At 27.3% G+C, this 13406-nt stretch overlaps 1 protein-coding gene across 1 annotated transcript in view; it reads right to left on the reverse strand.

The window, feature by feature from the left end:
- Nucleotides 1-3920: 3920 nt before the first annotated feature.
- Nucleotides 3921-13406, reverse strand: part of LOC100211176 (lysosomal acid lipase/cholesteryl ester hydrolase) — a 22009-nt gene continuing 12523 nt past the window's right edge. The window contains exons 4-8 of the mRNA XM_065813008.1: nucleotides 11848-12091; nucleotides 5591-5746; nucleotides 4628-4699; nucleotides 4465-4533; nucleotides 3921-4321 (exon numbers count right to left, since the gene is read on the reverse strand). Of these exons, the coding sequence (XP_065669080.1) occupies nucleotides 4061-4321; nucleotides 4465-4533; nucleotides 4628-4699; nucleotides 5591-5746; nucleotides 11848-12091 (802 nt within the window). The 3' untranslated portion in view covers nucleotides 3921-4060. The remainder of the gene's footprint in view (nucleotides 4322-4464; nucleotides 4534-4627; nucleotides 4700-5590; nucleotides 5747-11847; nucleotides 12092-13406) is intronic.

Consider the following 13406-nt stretch of genomic DNA (forward strand, 5'->3'; position numbering starts at 1 on the left):
TTGTTTATTTGTTTGGTGTCCACGCAAAACAAACACTAGGTCAGCAGTAGAAATACGCTAAACTCTAGTTTGGCGTAAGTAAAAAAAATTGTTTAGAAAAGTAATTAAAACAAACAAAAAACAAAAAACTTTGTTTAGCGTAAATAAATAAAATCACTGTTGAATAATAATAACAAAAAACGTTGTTGACCTGAAGTTGATAGATTTTATACTGTAAAAGAGTAAGTAATGCTTTAATACTTTACTTATAAATAGTAATTAAAAATAATAATTAAAGTTTTTAAAGTAAATAAGTAAAAAAAAAAAAAAATCTTATCAACGTAGAAATATAACGAAGAAAGCTAAATATAAAAAAGAAAGCTGAAAACTGAAATTAATCGATTAGCATGTCTTGCTCGAGAAAGAGAACGGAAATTTCAAGCTAGAGCAAAAGAAACAGCTGAACAACGAGCATCTCGGCTAAAAAATCGAAGAGAACGATATGTTAAGACAAGGGCGGGTGAAACAGAAGAAGGTAGACGCAGACGTATTGCTAAACGAAAAGAATACCGAAAACAAGCATTATAATGACGAACGATTAAGCAATGTTCTCCTCTTTTTCTGATGAAATTAACCATCCCATCAACAGAAAAAAGATAAAATTGTTATTGGAAAGTTCAAAACAAAAAATATATAAAATGCATGAATTCATTTACTTTGCATTGATAAATATGGTTAATATATGTTTGATAAATAAAATTGTGTGTTTAATGAATTTTTGTTATTACTTGTATTCACTGCTACTCAATATGCTCCAATCCACTCCCTATCGGCCCATGGAATTTATAAATAGTACTACTATAATAGTACTACTATAGATTCTATGGACCAATAGTAGTTATAGCTCAAACGAACGATACCAATGCCCTGGTTTCTATCACAGGACATATTTTTAATTTTATATTTATTTATGTTTCAGGTGAAATAAAGGAAAAAAAAAGAAAGAGGCAACATAGAAATACAAATCTGGTGTTGAAATAAAAGCTCAAAAACGACAACATGAATTGAAAGCAGCTAGTAATGACCCAAAACAATTAAAGTTAACGGCAGGTTTCGTTTCAATGCAAGTGCCACAAATACAGAGAAAAGCTGGACATCCTTTGCAGCAACAGAGAATGTAGAATTAACACCAACATCCATTGTGAATATCACAAGTAAGCCTTTTATTGAAACAGAGCCAATAACAGAGATTAGTGACCAATGTACAAGAAACAGACAATAATCAAGATGTCATAATTCCAGCAGATAAAAGAGCAGAACTATAATATTCAGAAATATTCAGAAACCGAAACATTACTGAAACTGAGAGAGTGATTGTAGAAATAGGTAATTATGAAGTGCCTGTAACTGCAACGGCGGACCTAACTTTATCAGAAAAGATTATCAGAAGCAACCAAACAACGTTGTAAATGTCAATGAAAATGATTCAGCTAAATTTCTAAAGCTAAAAAATGCAAAGATGATTGATAAAAAGCAATTTATTGTATTAGGGCCAAATCAGCCAACAAAACATTCAAGGTTATCTAAGTATTACTATGAATCAGTTAAAGTGAATGACAATGAAATTGTGCAGAAAAGTTCATGGCTCTCTCTATCACTAGAAAATTTTTTTTTCATTGTTTGTTTATGCTTTGGATCGAGAGAGGACACAAATTCTTTACGTGATGGGTTTGATAATTGGTCTTAAGTCACATCATAACAAAGCATTGCACCCAGAAAAACCATCGAAATGCTGCTGAAGCTATGGTTCATGCATTATCAGACTCCACAATTGATGAAATATTAAATATTGAAACCATGAGACATATGAAAAAAAAAGTAAAGAAGCGGAGAAACTACATCAATACATAATTCGAGTTATTGATGCTATTCGGTATTTGATCGCAGAGAGTATTTCTCTACGTGGAAATGAGGAAGCCAACTTTTACAATGACTCTGAAAAAAGTGAATTCTTTCAATGTGGTGTAGGTAAATTTCTAAATTTGTTATATTTACTCAGTATGATGAGGTGCTGAATAAAAAACTTTCAAATATTCCCAGTACTCAAAAACAATCTGCTGGAAGGGGTGCTAGAATTACGGAACTTTCTAATTATACACAAAACAAGCTAATTCATACTATGACACAGATAGTCAAGAATGATATTTTAGAAGAAGTAAATAACTCAGTATTCTTTTCACCATCAGCTGATGGCACCAATAATATTATACTGTGAGCAAACTTCTAAGGTATTACGTTATGTTACGCTTGCTGCAGAAGAGGCCGTTGTAAAGGAACATCTGATTTCAATGGTTGAAACTGAATCAACTACTGGTGAATGAATAAGAGAAAAAATCAAATATGAACTCAAATCAAGTAACGTAGATATTCAAAAGTGTGTGGGTATGTCTTTTGATGGTACGAGCAATATGCAAGGAATAAACAAAGGAGTTGCAACACACTAGAAGCAGTGTTCTCCCATTACAATAAATATTTATTGTGGATTTCATTGCACAAATCTGGTTATGAAAGCTTGTGCAAACTTTTCTGTTGTTTCTGTTAACTTTTTTGGAACGGAAAACAAGCCTGGCAATGTGCAGAAATTAAAGACTTTTCTATACAGAAAGTCAAGGAAACGAAATAATATATTTAAGAAGTGCAAATCTCTTTCTGAGGATGTGAATCAGTCTCTTTAACTGGTTGCTACCCACAATGTTCATTTCAGTTCCTTAAAAAATACTACAGTCCGACTGCTGACACTATACCCTGCAGTAATCGATTGCCCTGAACAAATTTCAAATGACATAGAATTTAAAATGAATATTCGAAGTGAAGCACAAGGTCTTTTAGCCCGATTTTAGTCATATGAAACAATTGTGACTTTATGTCTCTTCAAAGAAATTTTTACTTTTTATTTTATAATATTCTTCAAGAAGAAACACTTGATTTTTCCATTGCTATAATGTCTGTTGATGTATCAGTGGAAAAGCTTCAAGTACAAGGGGACAGTACTGGCCAAAATGCTATTATATCTGCTGTTAAAATTTCGACTGAAGCTCAGCTTGAACACCAAACATTTGTTGAGAAAAGAACTCGCAGAAAGAAACGACTGGACTTCGATGAAACGATGAGCGGCTTACTCAGATTGAAAATCAGTGGCTCGCAGAAGTGTTTAATACTGTAGTGGATTTAGCAACTGCAGTTCTTGTTGACAAATTTTCTTCACAGCATTTTTTTTCACAGCACATTTTTAGAAAGCATAGACATCTTTTTATTGAACAATATTAGTCATAATTTTCTTAACTCTAATTCACAAGAAAAAGTGCTTGAAAAATTCAAAATTGGTATCAGTTTAAATGAATTCGCTACTGAAATGATTGATTTTATGGAGATCTACAGAAAGGCTGCTGAGAAGGATAACAAAACTTTGCCTTCTTTCCTCACCATTTACAATTTTATGCTGAAGACTATATTAGATACTGTATTCCCCTCTGATGCAATTCTATACAAGATATTCAGTACAATTCCAACAAATTCAGCAGAGTGGCTCTAGTTTATATCAGGTGGTAGCTTTAGTAAATAAATATTCAAAATCAAAAGAAACATTACTATAATTAAAAACAACATTGATCTGTTTTTCAAGCTGCAAAAAGAAACCTATAATGGGGTATAAAGGGAGGATTGTCCAAGAAACCACTTAGTTTGAGAGCCTCCGATCAAAGCCGGGGATTATTTCTTTTAAAACTTTATGGTAATGTTTCAGTTTAAGAAAAATATTTTTAGATTATGAGCCTTTCAGGGTAAATAAATCCGTCCCGTGTCTCTAGTCAACTAAGAATAGCGCTACATTTTTCGGGTTATTTTAGGGAAAATTTATAATCAATTTTTCAAAAACCAAAATGTTTAAAGGATATTTCTTTTAATAAACACATAATTTCTATATAAATAAAAAAAAGTCCATCAACAACAATTATTTTACAAATCATTAATAAAAATCTAAAAATACCAACTATTTTAAAAATACCAACCATTTTACAAATGTCTAATTAAAATGTTTATTTAAAGCCTCTTGCCTCAGAGCATCAGCTATCAAATCATTATAAACTTCTTCAGGTGCATCCATTCCCCATATAAAATCGAGGTGCATCCAAGAACCAATTACTTTATGAGATATTATTATTTCTTCAGGTAAAAGGTGTAAGAGCTTGCTGACATCATTAGAATCTGCTAACCAATCATTTCCACCAGAATACATCACAGTTGGTATATGAAAGTTAGAGATATTGTATATAGGTGGTGTTGACTTAAATGAAGCAATTTTTAAAGTGTTCAAACTTTTATAATGATTGTTAGTTTTAAGTAGAAAATAAAATATAAGTAAAACAAATAAAAATAATATAAGCATATATATACTTAAATTTAAGCAGAAATATCCAAACTACCTACTTGATTGTACTTCTTCAAATTTTCTTTTTTACCCCAGTCATACATTTGAAATTTCTTTGACATGTACAACTGAAAATTATAAAAATTTTAAAATGAATATATTTCATGGTTGTTTTGAATCATTATAGACTTGCATTTATAAAAATTACAAAAAATTTAAAACCTGTTCAAAGTGAATAATATTTTGCACTGAAGTGCCTGCTGGAGTATGCGTTATGTAAACGTCAAGTCGCGACTAAAAACAAATCAAATCAATTAAATATCGAATCAAATTAATTAACCTTGCTTTTATGTTGGGATCCAAACGGATCCCACAAGTAGTTCGTATTTGCATTATATATTAATGTAGTTAGTATTTATTTTCAAAATTTTATGTATTTATTAAATATCACTAAGTGTACAAAAACCCAAAAATATTTTTTGAACATTGCTTCCTTTTTAAAATATTTTTAAAATATACATCAATGATGTTGAGGTTTTATTATAATAATAATAAAAATAATTTAATTTATTTAATAGAATTAAAACTTAAAAGTTTCAAATTAAAAAGAGAAAATTTTAACTAAGTAAAAAATAATAATAAGAAAATATTAAAAATAACAATAAAGATATAAAAAAATAACTAAAAAAATAGAAAAACTTTTTTTAAATGCTCATTTTATTTTGGTAAATATATTTAACTACATTTCTATATTGTTTATAAATCTAGTACAAAAATCCATAACAGTACATAAAAAAATCCATAATGGTAGGTACAAAAATCCATAATAGAAGGTACAAAAATCCATAATAGTAGGTACAAAAATCCATAATAGCGGAATTATAATGGTCACAGTAGTAAAAGCATCAAACCTACCTTGTTAAAAGAATGTTGTATTCTGTTAGAAATACAAACTGATGCATAACAGACCTTTTTGAGGAAATGAAAAAAAAAAGGGGAGGGGGTAAAAATAAAAATAAATTTTTAAATAAAAATTTTCTGAATTTTTTTGAAAATCATTTGAGTTGAAAGAAACATTTTAGATTTAAATACTTTTAATTAAATAAATGAAATTTTAATAAAACCATAGTTGGCATTAAATTTAAAAATGCCAAAATTTCTTAGAAACACCAACAATTGACAAACCTTGTTCATTTGTGGTGTATCAAAACCACAAATTACGAAAACAATGTTAGCACAAACATCATCAATCAATGTTTGGCTACACATGTGGGAACCTAGCCATGATATTATCCATGATTGAGGCAAAAAATCTCGTACTCCAATTACTTTAAGCAGCCACTAAAAAAAAAAAAAAAAAAAAACATGATTTTTATATCCAATATATAAAAGCTTATAAATATTTAATATTTTGTTGTTGTTTTTTAATATTATATTAAAAAACAACAACAAAAATAGAAATTCACAAGTTATGAATTATAATAAAGATTCAACTATTAAAACAATATTTCATACAAACTTTGCTGTATGCTTAAAATATATTTTTTTAATTAGTGTGCCCTGAAAAGGGGCACATTAAACAAAATCAAATTTTGAGTTTTGATTTAATGTTTCTAGACAAAATTTAGCTTGTTTTATATTAATATATGCACTGATATAATATGATTCAATTTAGAAATTTAAAAAAAGTTAAAAATTGTTTTTTCGTGAGGAATATCCTTTTTATCAATAAAAAATGTTTTCCGGAAAATTAATAAATAAAATTCATTAAAATTATAAATTTTATTTTTAATATAAGTTTGTTAGATTCATATCCTTTTTTTAAACTTAATCACATGTAAGTAATTAGGGATTTTTAGGACAAAAAGACACACTGACACATTGACACTTAGACTCTAATTAGATTTTTATAAGATCCAGTGTTTTAGGCAAAATCTATTGGTTATCCGAAGTATTAGATTAACATGAACACAACAGTCGATCTCAAGCTAGCATGTTATGACTTTAAGCAATTATCCAAAAAAAATAAAAATAGAGAATAATGCTAAACAAAAAATAAAATGATCAAAAAGTTATCTAGTCAGTAAGCACCAATTTGATAGAAATATACTATTTCTTTTTCTTTCAATTTATCACCAAATTCTTTTGTTCTAGCTCAAAATTACTTTCTACACCTTGCATCTGTGGACTTATTCTCGATTTGCCAATTGTGCAGATCTACTAAATTTATTGCGACAGCTTGTTACTGTTTGATGTTTTCTTTACATTCTTATCTTGATTATTATCTTCGATTCTTATTTATTATTAAAATAATCTTAATTTAAATACAGTTCTCTACAGAATAAAGTTTTGTAACCAATATAAAGTATATAGTGTATAACAACTTATTATTATTATTTTTCTGAGTAATGTTTATGGCTTGAAAATATTTATACTTGTGAACATGTAGCATGTAAACCTTTGTGAGTGTGTAGATTCAAAACAAGATACATTATGAGAGAAAAATAAGTTATAATGTTTTAGTTTATCACTGATGCTGCTATGGATTCTGATGTTACTTAAGAGTGTTTTAAGGCCTAAATATGAAACAAAAAATATTTTCTAATACTTTATTTGTTTGTTGCATAAAAGTAGACATATCAAAGGGTGAACTCCCATCATAATTAAAAAATTCATTTATTTTTATTTTTGAATCATTCTTTGTACTCCTACTACCTTAGTTGTAACATCTCATATATGCTTGTCACATACAGGCTTTAGGCTCAATTTCCTCATGGCCAACTTTGAGCAAGAGCCTGAAGTTTATAAACTGAAACTTTGATATAATATTTAAATAAACTTAATTTGCTATTAAACCAATGCTAGAAAATTTAAAGCAAAATTTATACAAATATTTAAAAAGTTTTTTTAAATTGAAATTTGGAGTATTTTTTCTGTATAGAAACTTTTTTTATAACATTTTAAAAAGATATTATACTAGATCATTTGTTGAAGATTTTTGAACAGATTTAGTGTTAACTTGTATCAATTTCAGATGCACGAAGTAATCAAGAAAACAGAAATATCTTCATTCAAAGTTTTAGCAAATCTTCATACTTAATAAAAAATTTACTTTATTAAAGATGAAGATTTATTAGTTTATAGAATTCTTAGTACAATAGTGCAATGAAAGAAACTGATTAACAAAATTCAAAGTGCAGAATCCTCTATGCAAAACAGGCCTTCTCTGGCATAACACATCTAGTAATGGCAAACACATCATAAATAATGGAATTTTTATCTACTCTAATAAGTAACTTTTTACTTATTTAAGTAAAAAACATTTCACCTATTTTAGTTAACTATGGAGTTTTCAAATTTCTATTAAGTAGTAAATTTTTTCGGAACTTCATGCAAACTCTTTATATTATAATTTTATATTTTATGTTGAGTATCTAGCAAAATCAAAAAAGCCTACTACAAACATCAGAAAACTCGATACTGTCCAATTCATTATAATAAAGCAATTCATTATAATAAAGAAATTCATTATAATAAAGTAATTCATTATAATAAAGCAATTCATTATAATAAAGTAATATCAAATTGTCAACACTGAAATTTCTTTTAGCGATTTTAGCATTTTAAAAGAAATTTCAATCAAAAATTTCAACAAGAAATATAACAACATCAAATTAATTTTAATATGAAATATTATTATCATACAGGTTTAAAAAAATAATTTATTATTACATTATTATTTATAGTGCTCCAAATCCACACAAGTCTGCTTTTGATGTAGTGATATAAATTTTTTTGATAAAAAAAATTATTAATATAAATAACATAATAATATAATAAAATAATATAATAAAATAAAATAACTTAATAACTCAATCATTAAACTAAATTACAAAGATTACAAGATTCTTTCTACCTTTAAAGCTTGTTCTTTGTAACAATAAACAACTTTTTACATTAAAAAAATTGTTTTTTCATTATTCTCAGCTTTTATACAGTACCCTGACTCAAAAATTTGTCAGTACCGCTTAGGTACTCCCAGCACCACCAAGGTACCCTTAGGTTGTACTGACAAAGAGAGGCAGAATTTTCAAAGCACTGATAAGTATTTTTTAGGGGAAGAGGGAGCAATCTTACAGCCACAACACAGCTAAAAGTGTAGATACAATGAGTGTATCATCTATTCATAATATACCAAAATAAAATGTAATTTAATATAAATACAGTTTAATTATTCATATGAAATAAATAAAATTAACTAAAAAATACACAATTTTGAGCATTTTCTTTCTTTAACTGAAGCTTTTTTATTGCATTTGCAACGCATTCTCTCTAAGTTTTTTTCAACAGGTTTTAGCTTAACCGCTTCAAACTGCTAACCTCTCACCAAACCACTGTAATCTTGGCTGATGCAGCCTATCAGAAATTATCACTATTCCCATTCTGTATAACATCATGGTTACTTTTCTTATCTTTTAAAGTCACACCGCACAGCTTGTTCTTTTGCTGGTCATCTTCAACCTTTATTTCCCATGTTTCACTGCCATGCATCTAAGATTCTAGAAGTATGTGGTGCATAACTTTCCTTTAATCTTTAATGATGCACCTCTTGCTGTTAGAAGTGGAAATAACTCTTAATGCCTCTTTGAATCCACTAACTGATCCAGTTAATACCTCCAAGATAACAAAATTTACCAACAAACTCTATTTTTCCATTACTATTTATTTCAATCTCTCTCTTGAATTCTCTTAAGTCAATAAAATAAGTTTTATACACTCAAAGCTTGCACAATGCATTTTTCTTTTGTCTCTGCAAATTAGATTAGTAAATTAACAATGCACTAGCCCACATGTTTTTGGAGCATTGTCAATAACAAAATTTCTTCAGGAAATAAACTATCGGGTTTAAATGCACAATTTGGAGAATTCAACAAAAGTGCAGACTATTTCAAATGGGGTATTAAATACAAACAAATATTTTATATTTGAATATTAGTAATAATGATTTTTATTTTTTTACCTAAAAAACTTGTAAAAAATAAATACCAATTAGTTTTCTCGCTTTCCTGTGCATTGATTTAAAACAGTAAAGTTTAGCAAAAACATTTAAAAAACCAATTTAAAAAATGTCCACATTTCTAATACAATAAAGTATTTCCTAAATAATAAAGTATTTCCTTAATATACTAACTGACAAAGTTGTGAATAAATTGTATATCAAAAAATGATTTTGTTTTCGTTATATTCTTATCTGCTTTTTTTCTCAACTTGGATCAATTTAGGTAGTGGAAAATAACAAACACCCTAAAGAAAAATAAATCAAATAATAAAATATTCAGATATATAATTTTTTTTTGAGAAACTTTTTCTTTTTTTAAATTTTAATTTTTTTAGTTATTTAGATTATCTATTTCGTACAGTATTTGTTTCCTTTTTTCGAGTATTGCTGTTTTATTCTCTGTTGTTTTTTTATAGCTTTATTTTGCGAGAAATTCTTAAAACCCTTACTAAATAAAAACTTGATCAAGTTGTTTAAAAAAATAATTTAGACGTGGACACACAAGACTACCGCATACCCTTCCTGGAAAGGCTTGTTCACTGTAGTAACCTTTATTCCAATTTTTTATTTGGAAATTTTTAAGATAAGCATTATTTTTTTACCTCAACCTCAATAATATTTTTGCATCTTTAATACAGTCTTCTTCAATAAAATTTATATTTTTACATTTGCTTTATAACTCTGAACATTGCATTTCTTTTGCCTTCTAAATCTATAATCTAAAAAAACAATTTCTATTTAAATGAATAAGCTTTGTATATAGAAGGATTTGCCATGGGCTTATCCAAGCAATACTAAAGCCATACATTCATTCTCAAATTTTTACTATATTTTATAAAACTTCTTATTTTCTTCTACAACTTACCTGTTTCTACTGCAATAATAACTCATGTCACTGAGGACCCTTTTTATTCTGCTGAGGACCCTTTGCACACTTTATCAGATACTTCTAAAAAACTTTTTTTTGTTTTTCTATTTTTTTGTGAGTGTGTTTTTTTATCTGCATTCCATATTGCTTTCTGATATCTGCTCTGGCAAACTTTAAACTTACAAATAATTTTTTTTTTTTATCTTGTATCATTATTATATATTATAAGCTTCATTTGTATTATCATTATTATTCTTATGTTATCCATTTTCCTTCTTGCTCTAGTTAAGACTACTTGTGTCTTAAAGTCACCTGACTCATAAGTTACTTATTTATTTATTTTTTTTTTTTTTTTTGCAAACTATGTATTACAGATCGCTAATTCTAAAGTAACTGAAATTTCTAACAACATTTCTCCTACAATATTTTTTAAGCCAAACAATTTTCTCTTTATTCTCCTTTTCCATTATTTTTACCCAAAAAACAATCTGTGCCTGCACTAATATGCCCATTTATGTCTCCACATAAAATCAGTCTTTCACCAACATTTTTCAAAACATTACCAAATTGTCAAACGCTTTCTTTTCTACTTTTTCCTGCCTGTTTGAAGTGCATATGATAACACTATATTTTACACTGACTCTCCAATAGTCTCTGATAATAATTCTAATATAATATAATCACTATCTCATTCACTTGTCTTTCCAAAACTATATGGTTTATTCATTTTTCTGCTACCAATGTCTGACACTTCTTCTTCACAACCAATCCAGAAGAATTTGTATTAAACAATTATCATATTCAAAAACCTTAGCATGCAATTGTCTTGTCTCTTGCTGGCAGCATATATCTAACTATTTCCTACAAGCTATTTCAGCAATCTTTCTATTTTTTCTTTCAACTGAATTCTAATTCTTACGCCTTCATCACACTGTTGTCTCACCAGCTACTTTACAGAATGGTCAGCTGGTGTTAATACCAACCAGGGTTGCTGTTCTTGCTATTCACTAATAAATCATTTCTGACCAGCAACTCACCTGAGGTTAACAACCTATCATCAAGTGCACCTCAAGTGTTAAATGCGCAACAAGTAATGCAGCATTTTCTCTTTAAAACTTGACATTATGTACTCTTGAACCAGATTTTTATAATTGGATACCCTTATGAGTGTTATCATAGACTATTATATAGTTTAGGAAACTAAGTATTTTTATTGTGACAGCACCACAAGTAAGAATAATATCAAGGTTAAAAAGTGAGGTTTTCTTGTCTCCAAAGTGAGTTGCCTTCACCGTGGCCAAATAGACTGACTTATCCAAAAACATTTTTTTATAGGATTAGTGCATTATATCAATCAGGACATAAAAATCGATATACAATCAGGATTTATAAACAAATAAAATATCTCCACCTTAATAATATATTATTAAAAATTATCTAATCAATTTATAAGAGAAATAAACTTCAATTAAATTATAAACTTCAAATAAATCCATAAATAAATAAATTCCAAACCTCAATTTCTGGAACAAAAGGAGCTAAATATTTTAAAGGACTTGTCATAGAACCTACAAAAGCTACTGGTGCTAAAGCATAGAATCTCTTGATTTTGCTAGCTAATTGTTTGTTGCGTGAAAACTCAGCAAATGCTATCATGGTACCCTGTGAATGTCCAACATAATATATCTGTTGCTGCTCTGTAACATTTGTTATGTAATTTATGAATGCCGGCAAATCTTTGCTTGCCATCTCATCAAAACTGAAAACAGTAAACAACACACAGGTGTCAAAATTTTTATTTAGTGTTGTGTTAATTGATTAATCATATTTTTATCATCATGTTTTTAAGAATTTTTTGTGTTTTTATTGTTCTCTTGAGAACAAAAAAAAATATGTTAAAAAACCTTTTTAAAAACATGATATAACAATAATGAGTGATCAATTAACACAATCAATTGAGAGAGAACCTCTTTCTCCTCTTTCTGGCTTGTGTTGCCTAATAGCTTCGTTTTTCTTACATTCTTGCTGTTTTATATTTTTGCTATAGAAAATTTTTGTTCTGTTTTCAAGCATTATATATTTTCCCAAATTTGATTTAGCAAATGACTTTCATAATAAAAGTATTAAGAGTATATAGCTAAATGCATAAACAAAAACAAGTAAATTTTACAATGACTTTAAATTCAACTTAACATATATTAGGATGACCAATGTCTTTTTAATTATAGAGGAGAGCGCCATAAAATTCTGATTTTTAATTAACTTTTGAAATGCTCTACTCAAAAATTTTTATTTTTATTTTTTTTTATTTTAAGTATTTAGAGATAAAATAATAGCACTATAACACTAAATTTGTCAAAAAAAAAAAAAAAAATTTGACAGGCCTTGTTAAGAACTCACATTTTATGTATGCGTTTAATAGTTTAACATTAATCAAAAACTTTGTTTAATAATATTTAAATTATGTTTTAATATAGTTTATGTGACATTTATTCAGAAAATATTAGGTCATAAAAAAAGGACATTGAAATGCAACGGAGAGTTTTTTAAAGAAACAAAATTATTTTATAAAAAAAAAAATCAATTTAAAAAATTTAGTTTCAAATGAATGTAAAATAGTTTCACAACTTTTATTAAAGAAGTTTTTTTCTTATTGTCTGCAAACTAATTCATTACGTAAAACATAAGTATTTATCTCCATCATAGATAATCATAGATTATTATAAGCAAAAGGAAATTAAAATCTTTTTTTTTCTTATAAAAAGGGAGAACTGCTTTTGTTTAAGAGAATTCTTTTTACAAATGTATTTTTTGTTTCTTATTAATTCCATATCATTTGATGTGATACATTTATAAACATAAAATACGTTTACAAATATCTTATTGGTTACTTAATAAAATAATAAATCTATACTTAATAATCTATATTCATATAAATTTATATTTAATAATAAAATCTATAATTTGTATATAATCTTTATTATAAATACTACATTAAATACATAAAAATTAAAATAAATAAATAAATTGTGATAAACAAACAAAAGATTATGTTAAGCATAAGATTGTTTTAA

The sequence above is a fragment of the Hydra vulgaris genome, chromosome 12 (assembly GCF_038396675.1).
Source record: "Hydra vulgaris chromosome 12, alternate assembly HydraT2T_AEP".
NCBI classification, from domain to species: Eukaryota; Metazoa; Cnidaria; class Hydrozoa; order Anthoathecata; family Hydridae; genus Hydra; species Hydra vulgaris.